We start from the raw sequence: 25,764 nt of genomic DNA on the forward strand, positions 1-25,764 counted from the left end.
ACAGTGCAGATCGTGGGGGTATTTTGACCGTACGTCACCACGCGCCACGGTGCGGGTGGGTGAAGGCGGGGAGCGTGTAAGTTCAGTACAACAATTGATGTTGCTCCACTGCACCAGCAAATTGGTGATGTACTTTCATGTGTAAGAATTAATTTGAAATTCATGTGATTATTTTCAGTTTTGTATAAAAAAATTTGTTACTGAGAGGCTCTTAATTGGAAGAACTGCTCCAAATATAAAAATATGACATTGTGTCTGGGCTGAGCCACTTTAGCAGTATTTTTTCCCATTCATTCTGACCACAGCCCTGAGACCATCATTGTACAATAAAAATACTGTAAAATCACCATCCTAATACAGTCACTTGCATTGGTGGATTAAAACGTGGGAGAATTACCTCACTTATGTCACGCTTGACCCCAATGTAACATTATTTGTTAACCAAAGTTTACTTTGATCGCAGTGACATGCCTAATCGTGTCTGAACAGAGAATGGCGTGCGCGGTGGCCACCCCGATTCTGGAGCCGAGCGGGGACTTCCCGGCGTGGCTGGAGGCGCAGGGCGTGAACGAGGAGGTGGCCCGGGCCATGGACTCGGAGCTGGGCATCCGGGACTACGGGGTCCTGCGTGCCTGCGTCAGGGATGGCCTCGTGCGGGCCGAGCTGCTGGCCACGGCGCGCGACCGCCTGCCCTTCGGCTTCTACGCCGTGCTGCGGCAGGTGGTGAAGGCCCTTCAGGGTACCGAGCCCCACGACGCTGAGACGCCGCGATGGGACGACGCCGCTTCCTCCCCTGGCGACGTGACACTGGGAGGCCTGGTGGAGGTGCTGCTCGCTCTGTTCAGCGGCTTGAGCCGGGAGCTGCTGCTGTCCGTGCAGAGGCTGGGCGAGTGGGATGGATTAAAGTTGGGGACAGTTGCTGGCAGTTTTGAAGATGAGACCACTGAAATGGATCGTCATGTCGAAAATGGTACGAAACTCTTAAACCTCTCATCATTACAGTAGAATAGTTCACAGAGTGGAAACTTAATACTTGAGTTTGAGGAATAAAGTATTGTGATACCAGCTGCAAATACGACGAACAAGGCCGCACTTGCGTTTTGTACCTGTATAACTCATTGAGATAACACGATTCATTCGAATTCATGATGCAGCTTGTGTGCTGCCGCATGCTCCCTGCCATCATCAGCCCACAATGAACGAATGTGGTGAAGTGTGGTAAAATAACCAGCATGATCTGCATGGCTTGGAGAGTCCCTCATCCAGCAGTGGAATGGCAAGGACAAGTGCAATTTAATAACTGTCCCCAAGTCCAATTTAATAACTGCCTCCTTCCAGCATTGAACAGTCACACCTCTGATTAAGCACTGTTAGCTGCTTACCGTGCGAAAGAAGTTTAACATACACACATACCTCATTCGAGATCTTGAGCCATTGATGGAAACTCCACTTTCCTTGGATGGAGACCGCATCCTTCCTGAGATGCCATTGTTAACTTTACAACAATCGTGCCTGTTTTATTGACCCCGCAGGAATGAGTCAACCCCCGAGTGAGTTTGAACTTGAGCCTTCCCCACTTGCAAGTCGACCACTCCCTTAAGATAATAGGTTTTTTTCTCAGTTTTTCTTAACACCCTGTTTTTGTTGCCAGAAAAAAGGGGAAACCCTATGTCATATTTTGGTACTGGCAAAGGAGGTCCCATGATGTAGACACTCCCTTAAGCTCTGCCACTTGGCCAGTTTGACTATGGAAGCGGTTCCATGATTTTTGATTTGTAAATTTTCAACATTTTAAAAGGTGTTTGACTATTCGGAACTGCATTTCAGATGGACATAACGTCCACCTTGCTGGATAAGGGAGAAATTTTCATGCTGCGGTGTCAGATGTACGAAGACTGAGCTGACTTTTTCACCCACACCGGGATAGTGATGCTGCATTCAGTTTCACGTTTGTTTCTTACCGTTGACGTATTCTGTAATTAAGCCATGTTCACCAAACTGGACAATTTCCCCCAAAACGACACCTCGTACGTATTGTGGACGAGTACTGCCCTGATGTGTCAATCAACTCCTGGATGAGGGCCTCTCCATGCCTGTGTGGATTCTGGACATTATTTTACCTTACACGACCACACTGGTCACTTTGTGTATAATGACAATTGCGACATTTTGAAAGTTGAGATTGGCCTGATTTGCCGAATTGCCTTATCATGAGATCACATACTCTGGGTGATCCATTGATATATGAACCTGATGGCGGGACCCCGGGGTTCCCATAAGCCCCCGGGCTCTCGCATAAACTGCGTTGTCTGTTGAAGGCGAACGATATGGCAATCTATTCCTCTCGACGAGCTCTACACGATGCGCTTGTCAAAGTTTCAAAGTTTTGTTTCTTCTGCGCATTCGTCCTCGCTGCTGCGCTTGGACGACATGACAACAGAATGATCCGCGCCAGGTGGGTCGCGGCGTTCATGTGCGCGGTGGGACGGAGTCGCCAAAAATCAATTGATTCATTACGATTTGACTTCCGTTTATTCGGGACCCCGAGTTCCCACCCTAAGGTTCATATATGCACCCCACTATTTCAAAACTTTTATGTGGCTCTCACCACACTCAATACACTTCATGAATTCCTTTGACATTCTTCTTTGTCATATATGCAGCCACCGGTTTCACAATATTCAATCACCCTTTCGAGAAGACTTGTTATTAAAACATCACAGATGTATCTATACAGTGATCGTCCTGAGTACAACATTACAATGTACACGTACAGCCCTTCAAAAATGTATTTGGTTACTCTTCCATCTATTTTACAATTTGATGCAGAACGGCTGATTCTGTATAATATCTTCGCTTGCAGTTGTATTGACACGTCATTTTTACATTCGAGTTAAATAATACCCTAATCCTCTGTTAATGTTTGCGTCACTACATTTTGCTGTGAATGGTTTTAAATGTTATTTGTCAGAAGCCAACCTTTGTTCAAGGAAACTAATCGAGATTAATGTTGATTTATGTCCGTGCATTCTTTTGTTATTCCATCTGTGACGCTATTGCTTGTTTGCTCTGATTTCTCTTTACTTCGGAGTTGCACGTGATCATTTGTTATTTGCTTTTGTAATTTTGATGACTCGGGGTCAGAGGTCGCAATCGGGTACCCAATACCCGTATCCTGCCCGATACCCGGCTACCCGTACCCGGCCGGATACGGGTAGCCGTTTGCGACCCTGGTGCTGCCGGGTACTGGTACGGATAGGCCGTGAGTCACTGGTGAGTAACTGTTTGTCACTCATTTTCCAACGTCTTGTCTCTTCTCACAATTCAAGTTTCTAGAATCAACCCACTCGCGCCTGCAACATGGCTTCATCCCAGAGGTCGCAATCGGGTACCCGATACCCGTACCCTACCCGATACCCGGCTACCCGTACCCGTACCCGGCCGGGTACGGGTACGGGTACCCGTTTGCGACCCTGGTGCGGGCCGGGTACGGGTAAGGAATCAAAACCCGTTTGCGACCTCTGCTCGGGGTCCACTCTTGCAAATGAATCTCTCGGTCTCTCAAGGATTCACCTGCTCATTAGAAAATTAGTGGAGTGCCTACAAATTTGATGACCCTGTACATACTCTGTATTGATGACTTGTATGTGTCAGTGGCTTATACGCGTGTTGATGCAGTGGCTTTGTATATGTGCAGATAAGCCAGACGAGAGGTCCACTCCAGTCATGGATGCCTCCTATGGCACCATAGCAACGGATCATGTTAAAATGGAGTCCTATGAAGGTACGGCTTGAACACCATTGTGTATAGAATATCACCACACTATTTTACTGTTACTTGATGTTACTGTTTATATGTTATCCATAATAGAGGTTATTTTGAGCTAGATCGTGTAAATAAAAATGCGTCGTTAAACTCGCCACCACCCGACATGTCCAATTAATAAGGTTTGTCACGTCAACAAAACTGTACTCGAATTGTAAATGTTGTGGTTTTACTCTCCAACACACCGGTGTGCTGAACTAGTAACGAATTGGCATGTTCTGTTTACCTAACAAACCTTACTAATTGGCTGTGTCAGGTGGTAGCGGGCTTTAACGACACATTCATATTTACACGATCTAACCCAAAAACCTCAATTATGGATAATATTGGTCACGAAAACTTTTTATATGTTATTTAAAATATCCCATTTATTCGTAGTGTTATATTGCGGAATAATATTTTGTTGTGTCAATGTTGTTGTAATGTAGCCCTACCACCGCACACCCGTGCTTGGTCACTGTCGGTTGGTAAAGGAACCATTTAGATGTCACTTGCCGCTGATGGTAGCCGTGACCGGGAATCCAAGTCGTGTCGCGGGTTCAGTATGCAGTGCAAGAGCCACCGCACTACCGTTCTTCATTTTTAGAAAGGACGTTAACCGATGACATGTCACAGAGTCACTCGCGCAAAAGTGACCGATGCAGCAGTAACTTTGCCTGACACCAGTTTCGTTTGAACACTTGACCGCTTGTTTTCCCCACTTCCAGATGACGATGCTTATTTCTCGAATTCCATACTGGATCCTCAATTGACAGAGCAAGGTTCCGTGGAGTACACTACAAAGAAACGCTTTGGTAAGTGTGAGTCGAATCGGTAGATGTTTAAAACAAATGCTGATGGCACCAATGAATGCATGCAAAAAACCCGTCATCAAATTTGGTTCTTCGCTCAATTTGAATAATTTATAGTTCCGTGGGATTTTTAAAAAATACCAATGTGACGAATGCGAACGCCATTTCTGAAATATGCCATTTTAATGCTTTGCATTTATACCCTGTCGCTCGGCCACGTTACTTCTCTTTCAACTGATTAATTAGCCAGGTCGACACTAACTTTTATTTCTACTTTATTCGGTTTAAACGCGTAACAGCAATGCGACTGGTGCATCTTCTGCTGCAGGTAAACGTCTGCTGGAGAGCCATCCAGATCTCATCATTGAAGGCGTGACCTCGCTGCCCAATGCGTACGAGGTAGGCGCTGGCCAATACGCTTTGACAGAGTCGGAGAAAGGCGAAATGACCGAAGCAGAAGAAGAAATCGCCGCCACCGCCGCCGTCGTGAAGACTGCAGCCCAGCCGCTGAGGGGGCGACGCTCATTCCCGCGCAGGCAAACCATCGGCAGGAGGGTCTCGGCAAAGCGCCGGCAGAAGCCCTCCGGTGGAGATACCGAGCCGTACGAGCACAAGTGCTCGCTGGCGAATGCAGCCGCCGCCGCCGCGGACAAGCCGCACCGCTGCAAGTTGTGCGGGCAGGTCTTCGCGCAGAGCAGCCAGCTGAAGGCCCACGCACGCACGCACGTGGGCGAGAAGTCCTACCGCTGCAAGGTGTGCGGTCAGGTGTTCGCGCAGGCGTTCGGCCTGCGGCGCCACCTGCAGATGCACTCGGGCGAGAAGCCGTTCTGCTGCGATGTGTGCGGCCACGGCTTCTCGCAAGCGTTCGGCCTCAAGCGGCACCAACAGATCCACACGGGCGAGCGGCCTCACCGCTGCCAGCTGTGCGGCAGCGGGTTCTCGCAGCCATGCGACCTCAAGATCCACCTGCGCAAGCACACGGGAGAGAAGCCCTTCTGCTGCAAGGTGTGCGGCCACGGGTTCTCCCAGCGCTGCCACCTGAAGATCCACCTGCGGAAGCACACGGGCGAGAAGCCCTACCGCTGCAAGGTGTGCGGCCAGTGCTTCTCGCAGAGCTTCAGCCTCAAGCGGCACCAGCAGATGCACACCGGCGATAGGCCGCACCGCTGCACCGAGTGCGGGCGCGGTTTCTCGCAGCCCGGCGACCTGAGGGCACACGAGCGCACGCACACGGGCGAGAAGCCGTATAGCTGCGACGTGTGTGGCCAGACCTTCACGCGCTCCACTGACCTGCGCTTCCACCAGCGTATGCACGTGGAGGAAAGTGGTGCTGTGGGGGAAACTTTTTGAGGCCGCCATCGTTGTATTCCAGCTGAGGTCGTAGGTTTTTCGCATTTGTGCTGTACTGTTTGGCACGATGTCCCCAATGTTTCACGCCACACGCTGATAAGGTTTTTCAGTTCGTGCATTTTTGGGTTGTGCCGCGTGTTGTTAGCCTTAGTGTGTGTTAGTCGGAAGCTCCCGGCACATGGGGCGAAACGTCGGACGTTGTGTTGAACAACGCGTAGTGGCACAACCTGAAACCACGTCAAAATGTTTTACTGTTAAGAACGATGGAGTATGAAAAAAAAATGGCCGGAGTGGATCAGGGGCCAGAGTACTTCTCTGGCGCTGCTGAAAACCTAGGTTCAAATCCAGCTTTCAGTTTCTGTTCTCAAGTGGAGTGAGTTTACAGTCTTGGCCTGGTCACAAATGACTGCACAAAACCCCACCACGTTGAATTTGCCTTTCGCTTTATTTTGCTGAACATTTATCTTTATCGGGACGAATGGGAAAGTGCACCCCCTAGTGTATGGATAAAATACAGTCGCTGAAACAGTTCTCAGAAGTCATTCTATGATGTCATTTTTTGCGGGCAGTTTTTATAACATGTGAGTGAGTGAGACTTTGGAGACTTGGGGTCTCCCAAGTCTCACTTGTGAAAGAGGTGTGCTATTTCAATATGCTCTTTTCATCTGGTTATAGTCAGAAAGAGCATCGCAAGCAGCAGTCATGTTATGAGACCAGATCAAAATACAACTCGTAAGATTTTAGACAATGCCAGTAGACAAAGAGCAGATTTCAAACCATGCTTATTAAGGTGAGCTAATCAAGTATCTTGTTTCGGAGAATATAGGTGCGTGTTTAGTGTTAATTTTTTAGGCACAGTTCTTGGTACTGGGTTTAAATAACCAGATAAGAGTTTTGAATAAGGTTATGCGGCGAAGTCGAGGTTTAAGGTAAATGCACAGATACATGGCAAGCCGATCGTTAGTAGCAGGCACACTACTACGAAATTGTCTGCATCGGAGGCACTAGCTGAAGCAAGGGCAGCTGTACAAATGTGTTGTCAATGCTTGTGGAATTCTTATCTAGTACAAACCATCCTGGTGTAGCGAGAGCACTGGATAGTGCGCTGTGCTGAGAACCTGGCAAACCTGCGTTCTATTTCTGGCCACAGCTAACATCGCTTGCAGATTTGTATCTGTGCCGCTCCTGGGTTCCAACCACTTCAACCCGGCACTGACTAGCACGGTGAAGGATGGTCAAACAATCCCCCAGAGTCAGCGCACTGGGGGAGGCCTTCATCCAGCAGTGGATGGACGAAGGGTTGTAAATTACTATTTGTTCTTATTACTCACGGATATAGCCTCAAGACTGATGGCTTTTGTGATTCAACAGCCACAATCACCAGTGACAACACGTGCCGAGTCACACTTACATTGCCTCATATGAACGCGTGGAAACGTGCACTGGCAAAGTCAACAAAGCCATATTGCCACCCTTCTCAGACAAATACGAGGTCGCACTAGTTGGTAGAAATTCCAATTGTTTTATGATGGGGGGGGGGCTTTCTTTCCATGGAGCTTGTTGATCCACAAGGTGGTACTCGATGGATTCATCACAGAGGGATAATGGTGGGCCAGGGTTGATCTCCAACCAATATTTAAACTTGCAACTTTCTTATACCCCTTTTACACCGTACAACTGAGCCGTGCTAAATCAGCCTGTCGTGACTCAGGAGGCACCGGTTACATTTTTTCTACCCCACCCATGGTCCTGCTTGGCCCCAAGACATATTCAGTTGTCTTGTGAGGCCAGAGTTGCTTTTGGCTCAGCTCTGCAAATATCCAGTGGGATCCACACACACACACACATATATGCTGAGGGCCGTGCGCTGGTGCAGCTCAGATGTGTTTGGCTGGATCAGGCAATTTACTTGGTTTTGAGAAAGCTTCCTGGCGCTGTCAAATGCTCTTTAAGTTCGTGCATAAATGTGTTTGGCTTTTGAAGGTCAATGTAGTTCATGCTGAATTCACTGTTGGTGAAAATTTTAATTTTTTGAATAAAAAATAAAAATTCTCAACCCGGAAAATGTCAAAAGCAGCGTCGAAATCATCCTCTGCATCACTAGCATTCATCGCCAAGGCCATCTGCAAACATTGTGATGTAATTTACATGTGTAGTGACGCCGACACATGTTGTGACTTTCAAGAACCTTTATTCAGACACAGCACGAACGATGCCCAGAACTGGTTCTTGAGGCTTGACCTTCATCTCTTGAATGTCCCCCGATCTCTGTGCTGGTCTCCTTTCATACCTCCCAAGCCCCCTCTCTGGAAGCTTCTTTCACCCCCCACTCCCTTCGGCCAATCCTGATCCTTCCCCACCAACGGTTCTCCACTGTCCTCCAGTCCACCCCTTGCTTTTCCACCAATGGGGGGAGGCATTGGCTTACGTCATGATTGTCAGACCGTACACTTGTGTCAGGTAAGAGGTCTGTTATCTCGGTCATTACACATGTAAATCATGCTGGGGTTGGGCTTTGAAGACAGATTCATGCATATGTTATTTGCGTTCATCGTTATCCAATGTGGCAATGCAACTCAAGTTATGTACCACGTGAGAAAATGCTACGACCTATAACAGCAACGAGTTCAAATCAGTGTGCCTGGAGAAACCCATGCATGTCTGCAAAGGACCAACATGCAAAAACTATTGCATAGATACATCAGCCTAATTAATGCCCTGGATTTGACAAACACCAAATTAATGAAGCATTCTCCAACTCACAGCATCGTGAGAGAGATGATGACGGCTCGGAGAGGACTTTATCCAACATGGATGCTGCTGATCTTTCGTAAGGCTGCAGATGCGGATACAGAGCAACAACTACAATTTCACATTCAGGTCAGATAGCCACATCAGAAGCAGCGGAGTGTGTCACTGTCATGTCTCCTTCGTATTTGTGGATTGGGCATTGCTCCATATGCTGGATGGTCCGTTCTGGATGATCACAATCGCACACTGGAGAGTTTTAATTTTGCAGGTATCCGCATCTGCCATGGTTTGTGCAGATGCGGTTTAGGGTGGACCATGAGCTTCGTGGAAGATCAAAACAATTGATCTGCGTTGGATTTTTCACAAGGTGTTTGTGAGTTCTGAACTCCCTTAACATTGTCCAAGCTTCATCGGGGTTAAATTCGCATTGTTCAAGGTTAAGGGAATGGGACCACAATGGCTTGTGTGACTTCCCCAGGCTGTGCTTGCCAGTTTGTGGACCAGGTTGACCCTTGTTTTAGTTTTGGCGGCTACCTTTTTCATTTAGTCGCGAAAGGTTCGCGTACGGTCCAGCTTCACACCGACATAGGTTGGAGTGGTGTTGTTGTTTCACATTGTTGCCAGAGAAGGTCACTTTCAGAGTGTGCTCATGATACGACAGCTGCTGCTGATGATATGACAACTATTTCAGGACGGATACTTGTAAGTGTCTATCAGATAATACAAATCTGGCAAATTATTTTAAGGAACACAAAAAATGAGTTTCATCTACTGAATGGAATGCGGCTGAGATATGTCCGCCGAGAAGATAGAGTGATGAACTCTGGGCATGTGCAGATGCTGAATGTATTCGCTGTGTTAAAGGCGAACTGGAAAACGTCCTTCACCCATTATGGTCCACCACACCACTTGCTCTAAGGCCACGTACACGTGCTCCCCGACTCCCTCTACCTCTCTGTTTACCACACGATCCGTGATGGGGACCAGCGGGAGCGAGGTTGAAGAGTTTCGCCACTAGCCGTGCTGGCCACTTAATGCCAGGGAAATTCATTTAGCGCATGGCCTCTGCCTGCCACGCTTATTCTCGAGCCTACCCCCTCCACGCTACTCAACATGCACACAATGCCAATGCCACGCTTTGATACACTTACAGCGGTTTCTATTGTCATAATCAGGGATAATTTTAGATGCGCGATGTGTTGATGATGCACCCAGGCCACACTCGCCATTCTCCCACTCACACCGTCTGTCTCAGGAAACAGTTTTATTGCATTCCAACACGACCTGCCCTTTCTAACTTAGCCCCCTTGAGTGCTCGTGTATCTGGGTGCACCATCATATGCTACGCGGATTCTCCTGGAGGTGGTCTCACGTCAAACTCACCCATGTTTTACCACAGGGTCCGGGAGTCAACATCTAACACCGAACTTTGCCAATTCTCTCTCACATGGGAAACCCTTGGCCAGGTCACTCGCTCGGTTGCCGGGATGAAAACGCAGGTGGAGAGGTTTGGTTTGTGTGTTCTAGTTGACCTAGGCGCTAGTCGGGGTGCGTGCATGGGGTGAATGCATGGTGTGTGTGTGCATGGGGTGTGTGCGTGGTGTGTTTGTGTGCGTGGGGTGTATGTGTGTGTGGGGTGTATGTGTGGTGTATGTGTGCGTGGGGTGTGTGTATGTGTGGTGTGTATGTGTGCGTGGGGTGTGTGTGTGGTGTGTGCATGGGGAGTGTGTGGGGTGTATGTGTGCGTGGGGTGTGTGATGTGTGCATGGGGTGTGTGTGTGGGGTGTGCATGGTGGGTGTATGTGTGGGGTGTATGTGTGCGTGGGGTGTGTGTATGTGTGGTGTGTATGTGTGCGTGGGGTGTGTGTGGTGGTGTGTGCATGGGGAGTGTGTGGGGGTGTATGTGTGCGTGGGGTGTGTGATGTGTGCATGGGGTATGTGTCTGTAGGGTGTCTGTGTGGTGTGTGCATGGAGTGTTCGTGTGGGATGTGTGCATGGTGTGTGCAGTGTGAGTATGCGTGGGGTGTATATGTGCGTGGTGTGTGTGGCGTGTGCGTGGAGTGCAAGCATGGTGTGTGTGTGTGGGGTGTGCTTGTTATGTGAATGGTGTGTATATGCGTGGGGTGTATGTGTGTGTGTGTGGTGCAAGCAAGTAACACAATCTTCATAAACGTTCCAACAAAACCATAAATGCCAAAATACATTGCTACAAATGAAAAATATATTTACAATATACTGAAAAAATTCTATTTACAAAATACTGAACACGAGGCTTGTTTGCAAACTTGCATGAAAGCAAGACGTATTGCACATTTAAATCTTCTCCATTAATACTGTCACTGTGAGACGGTCTTCCTCGAAAGTCAATACACGGTGAAACTAAACTAATATATATATACAGTTATTATATACGAGTTAAAAACATCTTTAGCTATTTCAGTAACAGTGAGTCAAGAGAAAGGAGGGAGGGGGTTATTGGTCGGTGATGGTTGGGTGGTTAGTGTGCATGGGTGGTGGGTGCGTGATGTGTGTATGTGGGTGGTGTGTGTGTGGTGTGTGGTGTGTGTTGTGGGTGGGGTGTGTGGTGTGTGTTGTGGGTGGGGTGTGTGGTGTGTGTTGTGGGCGGGTGGGGTGGTTTGTGTGGGTGTGTGGGTGGTGTGTGTTGTGGGTGGGTGAGGTGGCGTGTGTCTGGGTGGATGGCGTGTGCATGGGTGGTGGGGTGCGTGATGTGGGTGGGTGGTGTGTGGGTGGCGTGTGCATGGGTGGTGGGGTGCGTGATGTGGGTGGGTGGTGTGTGGGTGGGTGATGGGTGGGTGGTGTGTGGGTGGGTGGTGTGTGGGTGGGGTGTGTGCATGCATTGGGTGTGTGTATGCGTGGGGTGTATGTGTGTGTGAGGTGTGTGTGTGGTGTGTGTGTGATGTGGGTGAGTGGTGTGTGGATGGGGTGGTTTGTGTGGGTGGGTTGCGTGTGTCTGGGTGGGTGGGTGCGTGATGTGTGTAGATGGATGGGGGGTGTGTGTGGGTGGGTGTGTGTGTGTGTGGGGTGGTGTGTGTGTGTGTGTGGTGGGTGTGGGTGGGGTGCCTGTGGGTTATTGGGGTTCGTGTGGGTGGGTGGGGTGTGTGTGGGTTGGTGGGGTTTGTGGGTGGGGTGGTGTGGGTTGGTGGGGGTGTGTGGTGGGTATGTGTGGGTGGGTGGGTGTGTGTGTGTGTGTGTGGGGTGTGTGTGTGTGTGTGTGTGGGGTGTGTGTGTGTGTGTGGTGGGTGTGGGTGGGTGGGGTGCTGTGGGTTGGTGGGGTGCGTGTGGGTGGGTGTGTTGTGTGTGGGTTGGTGGGGTGTGTGGGTGGGGTGTGTGTGGGTTGGTGGGGGGGGGAGGAGCTTATCTAAATGGCCTCCTCCCCCCTCCCCTGAACCAGTATATAAGATCTTGTCTCTTGGATTTCTCTTCACTTGATACAGTCAATTTAGCTGTGACGGTCCCACCTGAAGATGGAGACTTGTGTTGCCTCCGAAACGTCGTGATTTAATTGATTTATTTTCATTAATTATTATTGTATTTCGATTATTTTTTACCTACGTGACTTTACAGAAAAAAACCTAAGAGTATAGTATAGTACAGCCGTTACCATCAGCCACGATGTATTTCTTATTACAATACAGTATTATAAAGTGCAGGAAGAGTTACTTCATCAGCTTCACCCCACTTTGCCCCCCCCCCCCCCCCCCTGTACCCAATGGATGTTTGGCATCGCGTGACGCTCGTTCAGGCGGCTGCAATCGCGTCCCCCCGCCATGGGAATGTGGAATTTCCACGAGTGCAGTTTTGACATCCGTTACGATGCTAACCGTTTCAAAGTGTGTGGTGACACATTGGTTGGTGCTGTCCTGTGGGGCCGTCCATAAATGACGTCACGCACCTAGGGGGGGGGGCGGGGTCAGACATTTGTGACGATGTGTGACGAGGGGGGGGGGGGGAGAAATGTGACGTCATATCAAAATGCACAACTTTAAATAAATATAGACAACACGTTCTACTTAATTAAACAGGACCCTGCGGGGTGGGCTGGTAGGAACGAATAACCAAAGAATATAAACATAATGTATTATTACACTTGTTTAGCCAGGAAAGCCCCACTGAGTCTAAAGGTTTTTGTAGGGTCCTGCCAAGTGTTTGCAGTAGGGGACGATGTTGCTACACCAAATCGGACGATACGAAGGGAGAGTTTGAGGCCTAATTCTAGGCTTTAGGCCTAGCTGTACGCTTTAGGCCGCTGTGAGTTAATTTTTTAATGTAAATGTTTTAATTAAAAGCTATCGCAGGGAATTATAAGGGAATGTTACACTTGTTTAGCCACGAAAGCGTCACTGAGTCTAAAGGTTTTTGTAGGGTCCTGCCAAGTGTTTGCAGTAGGGGGCGATGTTGCTACACGGGCGGACGGACGATATAATCTGTTGTAGGCTGGTTCACTTCGTTCCTACCAGTAATAGACTTTGTAATAAATGTTTTCTTCTACAACATCTGTGCAGCATTAAATACGCACTACAATAACAATAGTTTAAAGCGATTTGAAGCATGCTTTATTTTTCGGGGGGGGGAGAGGGCAGAGCTTTGTGACGTCATTTCGGGGGGGGGGGTCTGACTTTTTGTGACGCCGTGACGAAAAGGGGAGGGGGGCAAAAATCGTCCAAAATCGCGTGACGTCATTTATGGACGGCCCTTGTGCGCGTGTTCGTAGCGCACCGGTGAACTCACGTGTACGTACAGCCAACTTGTTAATCCACGGCTGGATGAAAGGGTTCGCCACGCAGCCGCACATCATCGCCACGCTCGCTCGTCGTTGTGGGTGGGTGAAGTCGAAGGACGCATAGAAGTTCAGTTCAACAGTTGATGTTGCTGTGCTGCACTGGCGAGCTCTAACAATGCTGCCGAAATTTCGATTTAAAGCTTTCGTGACTGCAGGGATTCATCTTGTTGGTTGTTTCGGTAAAGTCACGTAGAAGGGAAGTAATAAAATAATAAAACATAAAATACAATTCTCACGACGTTTCGGCCACAACGCAAGTAGCCGTCCTCAGGTGAAGAGTGATATGCAAATTCCTTTGTCAAGGCGCCCTTCCTCCTTTAACCTAGCTTAAATATACGCTGCCAAGCTTGGTGGTGCTCATTCAGACGCTGTCTTTCCGACAGACCTGTTCTTCACCCGAGGACGGCTGCTTGCGTTGTGGCCGAAACGTCGTGAGAATTGTATTTTTATTATTTTATTATTTCCCTTCTACGTGACTTTACCGAAAGAACCAAGAAAATGCTGCCGAAATTATGCACTTTCCGGATTTAAGGCCGTGAATCCGATGCGTAAGAAATATTTTAAAAAATATATTTGATACGGATATGCGAATGGGGGCATATGGTGCGCTTATTTATTTTGATATTTTATATTCTCCACGACGACCCGAATTATTTTCGGTTGTACACGGGTAGGAAACTGCTCCACGTGCAAAATGTGCATCTCGTGTCTGCACAGCCAAAGGGCTGGAGCATTACTCATTCTGGCCACAACCCGATACAACATTGACCGATTAAAAAAAAAACCCGATAGAATCTGTTTAATACGTAGGTTTTCACGATAAATATTCTTAAAAGTTTTTTTGGGGTTAGATCACGCAAATATAAGTGCTGTTAACCCACCATCACCACCACAGCCAATTAAGACGTTAATACACAAAATGTGCCAATTAGTTACTTCAGAAATTGTAAACTGACATTCACAATTTCAGTACGACGTTTCAATGGCGATTACAACCAGCTTCATCAGGCGATTTGCCCAAATTGTGAATAAGTCTTCCTGTTTCCAGTCTTAGTCAGGCAGCCGTGTGACCTCAAGACACACACACACACACCTGCACAAGCACACGGGCGAGAAGCCGTATACAGCTGCAACGTGTGTGGCCCAGACCTTCAGGTCGCTTCCACTTACTTCAGATGTTGTTTTCCCCGCTTCAAATAAAAGGTGCATCGTGTTGAAAAGTTAAACATTAGACAAAGAGCCTCCATCGAGCTGCACAGGGCTCGCAAATCAGTTTTGCCACCGATGAACGACAAGTTTAAAACACGTGTTATAGGCGAGTAACAAGTATGACCATTGCACACGGGTCAAGGTGGAAGTTTTAATAGTATTTTATATAAACTCATTATGCATTTCCATGGAGCATTGTGGATAAAAGCAGCAGGATAAAGTCAATTCTGTGTTCACAAATTAAACGCGTTTTAGTCGATCAGCCTATTGGTTATCCAGAAAAATATGATCAAGCAGCATTATGTTAAAAAGCAAGCAAACTGGACAAGTTTAAATATTTTGGACCTCATCAGCAGTCAGGCTGGTTTAAACAAATGCTGCTGAATTACCGGATGTTATTGGCTACGAGCATTCCAAATAAAATATGGGACCCCGTTCAATGCAAAAAATCTAAACGATACGTAAACTCACGCGTTGCTGCGAACAATTTTTGGGTAACAGCATATTATGATCATGTCTCCACATTAAAATATTCTTTATTTAATATTTTAGTAAGGCCTTACAACCGAGCTTCATGACACACCACACATACATTTTATTGGCCCCGATGTGAAAGAAAGAGGGGTTCGTGAAGGGGTCAGCATTAGTTCGTCCAAGGAAGGAAAAACACTACTGGTTGGTGACTGAAATTTGGCTTCTATGAAAGAAGACAAGAACGTTGAATTTGGCGAGGGGGGAAAAAAACGGGCAAATGAGCATCGGTACGGGTGGAAGCACCACGGGTAAAATCGTTGTACCAACTATTCTTGGAGAAAAAACAACAATGAATTCTGTCCATTGTAACAGAGATGGTCCATAGAATTTTCTAAGCACATGCCCGCCATTGGGACTACCAGCCGAAGACCCGTTTTGCAAATCCTTGAACGGTTTGGAAAGTGAAACCTCAATAGAGGATGCGCATTAGGGAACCTGCTAAATATTAATGTTCAGCACGACTAGTACGATTAAGTCACGCCTGGTCTTAAGGTAGGTAAAACCGGCTATGTTAAACACAAATATGGGTCTTCCATTGTGTGCCACTGCCTGTATCTGACCAAGAAAAGTTCTGGTTACTTATGACAACTTTGCAGTGCATTTACTTAGCTCAAAATTATTTATTCGAAAAAACACAGTCATCAAATATACTTCAGACTAAAAATACATACTGCTGCCACGGATGAAAAAAGTCAGTCCTATGGAACAATCGTTTTTTTTAAAACATGTACACTTCTGCTGTTGCAGCAGCAGAAGATGAGATGCTAGTGACATGAGACCACTGTTAGGAGGGGCATGCCGACAAACACACAAACGGACAACGATCACAAACTATGTACAACAATGAATACCACCGCTGGGATTCCCAACGTCCTATGTAGTGTCATGTGCCTGAGCCTATGGGGAGGGGGTGGATGCAGAAGTTGCATTACCCAGGCAATTGCAACAATGTCAGGTTTTCTCGCAGACCCAATTAGGGGTTGTTTTGAACAACTCCGGCATAAACAATAAGGTTATGCTTTTACATAAGTGATTTTTTTATGCTGGTAAATGCATTAGTGTGCTTAAATGTGTTCCTTTGGTTTAAAACAACTGGGCGAATTCACTGGTCGTGAGAATTTGGAAACTGGCTCGGCAGAATCTGGAAGTTGATCGATGGAAGTGAGAAACGTTGAACACAAAATCAGGTTAAGATGAGAATGGCTGTGATAATCATGGTTGACCCCCTTTTTGGGGAACGGCCCTTTTCGATCGCTGAGATATTTCTTTAGGGCAGTGTTAATGACGATTCGTGTTGAGTTGTTATATGCACATCACTGCCAATGCAATAGTAAACATAAAAAAGATAGAAATTAAGATGCAGAAAATGCAAGTAGATAAATGCATTTGGTCTGAATTGAAATAAAAATGCCGTCCCTGTTTTCCCTTCAGATATAACCATGTCCAAGTTGTAAATTTATAGTCTGAGTCTCCTTGCACCACGATATTAATGCAACCCGTCATTCAGAAATTCAGCTACAAAATCAACATTTAAGGCAAGTAAAAATATCACTTTGGGAGAAACATTGGTGCCAAAGTAATGCAAATATTTGAATGAAGAAATCAGAATTCCTCACATTCACACATCCAAAATGGAAAAGACAGGTTACAGAGAGAAATTATTCTTAAACTTAGAACAAAAATTGACGAGAGAAGAAATGCAATTAGTAAATGCTGCAAAAACAAGGACGAAAAACCATGCACATACGTGGACTTTCTCACACTTTCACAAAAGCGTTTGTCTTGAGAAAATTTAGTTTTTCTCACAGAAAGCACAGGCAGGGTTATAGAAACATCATATAAACGGTTCAGGTCAGCGGGCTTTTTGACCAGGCAATTTCCCTTGGAGAGGAGACACTTCGCTCGATATACGGGCGTACATAGGCAAGAATAATGAGAGGATGGCAGTGAAGGTAGAGAAAACACCGGGGGAGATCCTGTACGGAACGGAGACAGGGCGACGAAATCAGCCCCGTGCGCAGGCGCGCGCGCGCAGTCGGTCGCTGCATTTGCAGAACCGGGAGAGATCACAGCAACTTGGGAAGGCCTTCGTCCAGCAGCGGACAGATCAGGGCTGAAGACACACACACAAAACACATACAATGCACAAATTAGTAAACATGTAGAGGAATAGTCCGGGGGAAACGGCGTCACGCTCGCTGGCTGGGGCGGTGACGTCACGGGAAGTGGCGTCATGAGCGCTGGTCAGCAGGATGACGTCATGTCCCGTGACGCAAGCGGGGTCCGTTGCTAGGAGTAAGGGAACGAGAAGGGTGGGAGTTAGGACCAGGGGTAAGGTGGGGAAGTCTGGAGAGTGAGGCCAGCATAGGAACGAGGAGCACCTGCGCTCCTCAGAGGTCGCAAACGGGTTTTGATTCCTTACCCGTACCCGGCCGCACCAGGGTCGCAAATGGGTACCCGTACCCGGCCGGGTACGGGTACACGTTCCCTACCCGTACCCTACCCGAAATTAGTGACAAACGGCGACTCACCAGTGACTTACGGCCTACCTGTGCCCGTACCCGGCCGCACCAGGGTCGCAAACGGCTGAGTTTGGATGATAAACCCTTGCTGGGGCAGAGGAGGCACCCCGGGCAGCCAGCTGTGCGAGGGAACTGACAGGGTGGAGGGTCCGAGGGTAGGACCCAAGCCTATTCTACCCCTACCCCTGGGAAGTGGTTGTATCTTAAGAGTTAAATCGGCAGAAGCCCTTAATAAAGCACCCGCGCAAGCCCTTTACTTGGAAACCTGCATCCGAGTCGTCCAACACTTCGCAACAAATATAATACCATTGGTACCTCATTTGCCAGTAAAAAATATGATAATTGGTTTTTTACCCTTTAATCTGGCAACAAAACTGACACCTTTTTTACAAGGAGTCATGTTTGCATAGACCACAATACCTGCAGTCATAATGCAAACAAAAAACATAACTCGATAAATGCACGCACACAAACGTCACGCGAGTAATTCAATATGTACAGTACATGCATACACATACCAACACAACGCAAATTAATACACACTAACAAATGTATACGTACGCAATAGAGTATGCATTCATAAATATATATATACACAGTATAATACGCACACGATAGCAGAGGCACACAAACACGTAGGTTTTATGGACATACATAAAGCAGTGTTTAAGTACTCACATTCAACCTTGTTTTCATAGTTGGTCACCAAAACTCTCCAATTTATCGCAATTGTATATATGTTGAACTTCTTTTGCATCATACGTAGCCAAGCGTGCTAAGTCGGAGGTGCCGGGGGATTCCATCCAGTGCCGGGACTCAAAACCGAAACATGAAATTAATTTACTAAAGACATAGGGTGGCCGATCTGTATAACCAAGCGATTTAAGGACAGTTACATGGCAACATGTGCGATTGCGAGTGACATCAAACAAGGTCCAATGACCAACAATGGCAACTCGCACAACGAGCCATCGAAAGCACAATATGTATTCAACTACCTCGAACAACAAAGATCCCCTGTGTAGCCTTAACAGACTTGTTGGGGCAAGTGCTGTTAGCACCTATAAAGGCCGGCCTCCGCTAGGCCGAGCCGGCCTAGGGGAGCCGGCCTAGGGGAGGCCCAGGACCCGGTTCAGATACAATCGTCACTGGTGTTGGCCGTACGTGGGAATCGAACTCAGGCCGCCGAGTTCATAGCGAAAACGGGCTAAACTCGGGCCGGCTTCGGTGGTGGTGGTGGAGGAGTGGATGGTGTCGGTCGTCGCGTGGCGAGTCATGGATGACGCCAGTGTGGCAGTGCAGCGCTCAGCGTTTAGTGCGGAGGGAGTTGTGGGCGGTAAGGGCTGGATGGGGCTGTCCCCTCGCACAGCCGCGGGTTGCCTGCCCGTTCATCACCTTTGCGTCGGTAGGCTCCATCTCAATGAGCTCTTGAAGCATCTCTGCGAAACGCACAAGAACGGTAATGGGTACACGTAGCAATAAACTTACCAACATACAGTTATCGTGTTTTAAATCTGTATTGAAAACTAATTTCTTTAGAGCTGCTTTTTGTGTTCAGTTTATTGGCCTTCTCCCCACACCTCCGGTGAGCATGGCTGGCTACGTACGGTGCGAAAGAAGTTCAACATACACACATGCGTATGTACGGAAAACTTCGCATCCTGCGCTTCAGGCCCAGCAATACGCAAATAGCTTTTTTATTTTATTATTGGCAAGGCTTTGCAAATTCTTACACCGGTGCATGCCTGCATGCCTGCAAGCCAGCACTATGGAAGCAGGATTGTTGCGGTCCCAACACAAGGGTTTAAACACACAGCACGATTCCACCTTTGGGAATAGTTCCCGTAAGTAAGGGGAGCAGCAGCACTCTAGATTGATATTTACTGGAACATTTCAACATAAGAACTCACCGCGAAAGGTTACTGTTACAATAAATTGGCAATAAAAAAATGGTATTAAATCTACCTTGCTTTAAAATTCGGTTTTAACTCGCACTGCCAATGGTTGACAGCATTCTGCATTTAATTCACAGCGTAACATTGTGCGATGAATGATATTTCATAACCATGTCATAGATGCTAGACTGTTTGAAACGTGCGATGCTATTTCACAGTGCGTTGTTGTGACAGATGCTAGACTGTGCTCGGAGCTGTGCCTTGCATAGAGTCCTGAACCCACAAATTGTTTATTTTTAATAAGAACACTACATGCAATTTATACGCCAAGGCGGCGAGATGTTAACTACCCTGCCTGGTGTACAGGAGGTCGTGGGTTCAATCCCGACCCTGATGCCTGTTGTATATTTGGAGTTTGCACGTCTCTCCCTGCGGTTGCGTGGATTTTTCTCCACGTTGTCAAGTTTTTCCACGCCCACATTTAGAAACGTGCGTTTAGAGTATTTGGCTGCAATGCATTTCCACACGATAAGCCACTTCGTTGAGCTATCATTTTATGTGGCCAGGTAGCTTCTGAAAAGAGCTACGTAGCTCAGTGGGCCTTACCTGGTAAAGTGAAAAGTTTAAGAGTTAAATAAAAGTATTTTTTAAATATATTCGGCCGTAAAAACATTTTCTCTAAATGTCAACTGTTGACAGTACTATGTTGCCATATGCTCGTTTATTTGTACCGATGTTATACTTGCGCAACACATTGTTACCACAAAACTATGCATTACACGTTTGAAAAGTTAAATCCTATCATAATTTCTCCGCACCTCCGATTAGCACGGTTGGCTGAGTACGGTGCGAAATAAATTCAACATACGTACGCACGTAAATTGTCCAACATTCGCGAGTGTCTAGAGGCACAATCAACGAACAGAAAAAACCAGCGTGTGCGCACGTACCCCGTAAAGCGGCATCTCTTGCAGAGCGGTCATCGATGATGCTGCAGACTTGCTCCACATAGTCTAACGTGCTGCACTCCCCCTGGCTCCAAAGGTTATTGAGCTGGTTCTCCTGCGACAGCTGCACCAGGAACTTCTGTCGCACGCAGCAACGGCAACGTTAGCAAGGCGCGTTGAGGTTTTGAGGGAGCATCATTTCAGGCAAGCTGCATCTCGCTACGCCGCACGAACGGGCAATGTATGCGGAACTTCTTTCGCACTTACCGTAGCCAACTGTGCGAATCGGAGGTGCGGGGGAAGGACAACAAACCACAAAAAGCAGTTCTCAAGATCGATTTAAAGCTTTCGTGACTGCAGGGATTCATCTTTTTGGTTCTTTCGGTAAAGCCACGTAAAAGGGAAATAATAAAATAATAATAAATAAAACATGTTTCAAAACTCCTTTAGGACAGACCTGTTCTTCACCTGAGGATGGCTGCTTGCGTTGTGGCCGAAACGTCGTGAGAATTATTTTATTATGTTGTATTTTTTTTATTTTATTATTTCCCTTCTACGTGACTTTACCGAAAGAACCAAGAAGACAGTTCTAAAGAATTGAGATTTCGAACGAGATTAAAAACACTCAGGTGTGTATGTTTTAAGACGTTTCCAGTCTAGAGGTGTTGATACGAGCGAGAGGAAACCCGAGTGCCCGGTAAAGACCTGTACGGGCAAAGGGAGAGGCAATACTATCCCATGCAGATGGAACGGATGAGAGATTAGTCCACACTTTATGTACCATCTCGTGCCAGCCAGCCAGGTTATAGCAACTCAACGGACAACAGGAAGGGAGTTTTACTCTTAGGTTTTTTCGGTAAAGTCACGTAGGTAAAAATTAGAAATAATAATAGAAATAAAATAATAAATCACGACGTTTCGGAGGCAACACAAGCTTCCTTCATCAGGTGTAAAAAATTAACCCGTAAAAACAAAGTTTTTCACTATAAATCCTTTATATGCGTGGCGGCTAGAGTCCTCTCGTCCTCTGGCTTGAGATGGCTGCCACCTATGGGTCAGATGAATGGCTGCCACCATTAAGCAATTGGTAATTAAATATTTAATTGATTTTTTCCTAAAAAGTGTAACATTTTGGAAATTTGTCACGCACAACAGGTCTGCGTGCAAAATGTCAGCTCGATTGGATCACGGGAAGTGGGTTAAAAAACGACCCAAAGATTTGCACGGTCGTAAGCAAGCAAGCAAGCAAGTGAACTTAATATAAAGGATTTAAAAAGGCACAGCAAAATAACTGTAGTGGGAGTTATTTGTGATGGGGCATTAATATATAGGGTAAGAGGAGGGGGGAGGAGCCAAGGGGGACGGGTGCAGGATGGGGGGTGTGGGTGGAGCCAGCTTGGCTCCTCCCCCTTCCTCTTACCCTATATATTAATGCCCATCACAAACAACTCCCACTACAGTTATTTAGCTGTGCCTTTTTACACCTGATGAAGGAAGCTTGTGTTGCCTCCGAAACGTCGTGATTTATTCTTTTATTTCTATTATTATTTCTATAATTTTTATTATTTTTACCTACGTGACTTTACCGAAAAAACCTAAGAGTATGATCTTGCAGTCACAAAAGCTTCAAATCTAGAAGGAAGGGAGTTTTGAAACACCTGTGTGGTCTACCTTGCCTCCACAGTTCTCGACTTCAGGCGTGCGTAAGGCTCACTTTGGTAAACAAGCGTAACAAATAGATAACGTAGGGTCAGAAACGCTTTACAAAAACAAAACCATTGCTGGAGCCCACACTGAGGTGGTGCTAAATCGTTTTCGGACGACACAAGTGCGTCGAAAGCACGCAAAACATGGACCCCGCGTCACGGCAACGGGAGAGTGCAAGCCGGCCGCTGAAGCAGGCCAACGCACCTGCAAGTTCGTCTGGTGCTGCTCATGATCTTATTCTTGAACGGCTGGAGAAGAGACTCTTCGGAGGGCAGCTCCAGTGGCATCTCCTCCTCCTGCGTACGCACGCACGCACGACCAATGCAGCACAAGGGGGAACGCACACGCTGGTAAATAAGCCCATCAGGTTCTAAGGACCGGGACAGTTGATGGCAAACAGAAGGATTGTACATGCTCGTGTGCAGCCCCTTTTGTCAATCCACTGCTGGATGGCTGCTGCAGCTCTCCTTACTATTAAAACTATCCCTCCCTTTATTACTGCTAATCCTACTTCCTCCCTTTATTACTGCTAATCCTACTTCCTCCCTATATTACTGCTAATCCTACATAATACACGAGCATAATATGACTTTGAGACCCCCCCCCCCCACCACCTACACATTCCACAAGTAGTGACTAATCCCATCTCTGCATTTTCCATAAATATGCAAAATGTATCTGTTGATATGCAAATTCCTTTGTCAAGGCGCTCTCCTCCTCTAACCCAGCTTAAATAGACGCTGCCAAGCTTGGTGGTGTTCATTCTGTCGCTGTCTTTCCGACAGACCTGTTCTTCACCTGAGGACGGCTGCTTGCGTTGTGGCCGAAACGTCGTGAGAATTGTATTTTATTATGTTTTATTATTATTTTATTATTTCCCTTCTACGTGACTTTACCGAAAGAACCAAGGAGATGAATCCCCCACACCGTGCATGTCGTGGGGGTTATATGACCATACTTCACCGTGCAGGCAAGTGCCGAGTGAAGGTCGGGGAGCGCGCACGTTTTGGAGAACTGAAGTACCTCTCGCATCACGACTTCCCACTCTGATACTTCTCCCCTCGCTCTACTCCCCTCCGTACACTCTCCTACCTCTCCCCTCTCGTCTCACGCTACTTCAGCTCCACACAGTTTCTGCTTCAAGTAGCCTTGGCATTCGCCGGAAGCCCCCAGTCAACATTCGCTCTAGGGGAGGTCGCTCACTCTCCTCTGTTACCCCCATATTCTGGGACTCCCTTCCCCCCAGCCACCCATGCTGTCAGCTCCCTGCTCACGTTCAGGCTCATGGACTTCCTTTTATTATTTTCTGCCGATGACAATTTACAAAACATGCACAATGTTTAAATGCCTCGTTAGGTGCTGTCGCTTAGATGTTCAATTGTGTAGTAGTTTCATTAATAGGTGCCTGGTTAGTGGTTCGATTTCGTTTGTCATTTTGTTGTTTCGTTTAATTGATTAATAATATCATGTCAATGTTTTTGTCTTTTCCTGAATGAAGAATTGTTAATGTGTATTTGTCAATGAGTGTCAATGTTATTTTCTAATCGTCAGCGAGCGATTGTCAATGTTAATGTTTATCCGTCAATGTTTCGCGACTGTCACATGCCATCCCCTCTGCCCGGGGGATGCTCAATCAACCACTCGCCAGGATGAGAGAGGGCAGCCGTCGATGACGTGGCTGAGGGGCCTCCTTTTCCCCCGCCTCGTCCATATTGACGTCGTCCTCCGGTTCAGGCTCTGCCACGGCGGTGGCGGCAGTGGTGGAAGCGAGCGGTGCCGATTGTCGCTCCTCCCCGCCCTGCTCCACCCCCAGCTCCTTCACCCTGCGTGCGGGCAACACAGACGAGAACGAAGTGCAGACCGCCTTGACACAGCAGCCCTCCCAATACCGATGACTCATTCCACCCCTAGGATTTGTGTGGCGTGTGTATGTGTAGTGACTGGGAAGGTCACTGTGTGGTGCCGGGGCCTGCGAGGGTCACGGTGGGATGTCTACTGTTGTGTGTAAACCCCGGAAACGGGGTGTAGTACCAGCCCTAGTGGGGGCTTGGGTGAGCGCTGGTTAAGCGCGGTGGCACCACGCACAGCGTACGGCACGGGCTCCCGTTGAGAGAGAGCGTCAGCCAGCTGGGGCTACGTTGGAGGCATGATACTCTGGCTGACCTGGGGACATGTGACCGGATCATACTGGAGGGGGGCCACCGGTGGAGGGGGCCAATGGGTGGTCACATGGTCTGGAAAGAACTCTCGAGAGCCTTCGGGCAAGGGGGCGAGAGAGATCGAGAAGGTGGGCGGGGCGAGAGGCGGAGCCAGCCCCAGCCCGGCCCGGGGTTCTTACTGTTGGAGAGGCAGGAGATCCACGTCAAGCTTGAAGAAGCCTCTAGCCACGCGGTCCGGGACCCAGCTTGTGGTTGGGACCGGCATAGTGGGACCGTGTCTAGTTCCGCCCTAGCGTGGTTAGTTGGGTGGTCACCACCCGTGGCTGTGTTGTGTTAATAGCCCTGGAGTATGTTGTGTAAATAGTTAATAAACGTGTTGCTCCCAAGACAACGTCTGCGACTCGGTTATACTCGCTACAAATGTACACGTGTACGTGTGTGTGTATGTGCATAACCTTATGTGTGTATGTGCATAACCTTATGGCGAGAGGTAGTGTGGTGTTTAGCGCGCTGCGCTACGAACTTGGAGAACCGAGTTGGAGTCCCGCTCACGGCCACCAACACCAGTTACGATTATCTCAAACCGGTCCTGGGCCTCCCCCTAGGTCGACTCAGCCTCAAATGAGTACCTGGTGCGATGCGTAAATATCGCCACGAGGGAGACAAAGGCAGCCGGGCAGTGCTGGCCACCCTGCCATGCCGGTTTTCATAGGCGCTTGCTAACAGCACTTGTCCCTACCGTCTGACAGGGCTATATGGGGGATCTTTGTCTTTGTCTCCATAACCTTATGGGGGATCTTTGTGGCAGTGCAGTGCTACAAACTCGGCAACCTGAGTTTGATTCCCTCTCACGACCAATAATGGTGGCAAATATTTTAACCAATTCTGGGCCTCCCCCCTAGGTCGACTCAGCCTCAAATGAGTACCCGGTGCGGCGTGTAAACGTTGCCACTTGGGAGAGAAAGGCGGCGAGGTGTGGTGCTAGCCACCCACCGCCTTCATGTGCCGGTCCCAGCCTTCAATAGGTGGTCACAAACCACACGTGCGCCCCAGCTACACCACACTCGGCACTACAATTCACACACCCCTTCCCCCGGTGATTTGCCTCACCTGTCTGCGTATCGCAGCGTGTTGTTCGTGTGGTCACAGGAGCTCATCGCAGGAGAAATCATGGCGATCTGCAGCATCCACACGCGAGCACAGCGAGAGAAGCGGGCAGTGAGTGTGTTTCTATGTGCACAAGGCGGTAGTGTGCCGGTTAGCGCGCTGCGC

At 47.8% G+C, this 25,764-nt stretch overlaps 2 protein-coding genes and 1 long non-coding RNA gene across 3 annotated transcripts in view; 1 reads left to right on the top strand and 2 right to left on the bottom strand.

Moving 5' to 3' along the window:
* Positions 1-223: 223 nt before the first annotated feature.
* Positions 224-7,987, top strand: LOC133359131 (zinc finger protein 287-like). Its single transcript, XM_061577525.1, has 4 exons — positions 224-970; positions 3,698-3,784; positions 4,534-4,620; positions 4,946-7,987. Exons 1-4 carry the CDS (start codon positions 493-495, stop codon positions 5,965-5,967), a joined length of 1,674 nt encoding a protein of 557 aa, XP_061433509.1. The 5' UTR covers positions 224-492; the 3' UTR covers positions 5,968-7,987.
* An 8,823-nt stretch (positions 7,988-16,810) lies between these two features.
* Positions 16,811-22,561, bottom strand: LOC133358960 (uncharacterized). Its single transcript, XR_009757138.1, has 4 exons — positions 22,538-22,561; positions 20,630-20,765; positions 19,180-19,223; positions 16,811-17,375 (listed from the first exon to the last, which is right to left on the bottom strand). It is a non-coding gene; the product is annotated as an uncharacterized LOC133358960 (long non-coding RNA).
* Positions 22,562-22,563: 2 nt separating this feature from the next.
* LOC133359033 (kinesin-like protein KIF2A) overlaps positions 22,564-25,764 on the bottom strand; it is a gene marked incomplete at its 3' end in the record, with an annotated part of 33,858 nt that continues 30,657 nt past the window's right edge. Inside the window, exons 16-18 of the mRNA XM_061577404.1 lie at positions 25,603-25,670; positions 23,979-24,156; positions 22,564-22,629 (exon numbers count right to left, since the gene is read on the bottom strand). Coding sequence (XP_061433388.1) covers positions 22,564-22,629; positions 23,979-24,156; positions 25,603-25,670 — 312 coding nt within the window. The remainder of the gene's footprint in view (positions 22,630-23,978; positions 24,157-25,602; positions 25,671-25,764) is intronic.

Source organism: Lethenteron reissneri, chromosome 64, assembly GCF_015708825.2.
Source record: "Lethenteron reissneri isolate LAM-NWPU_2019-01 chromosome 64, ASM1570882v1, whole genome shotgun sequence".
Classification (NCBI taxonomy): domain Eukaryota; kingdom Metazoa; phylum Chordata; class Hyperoartia; order Petromyzontiformes; family Petromyzontidae; genus Lethenteron; species Lethenteron reissneri.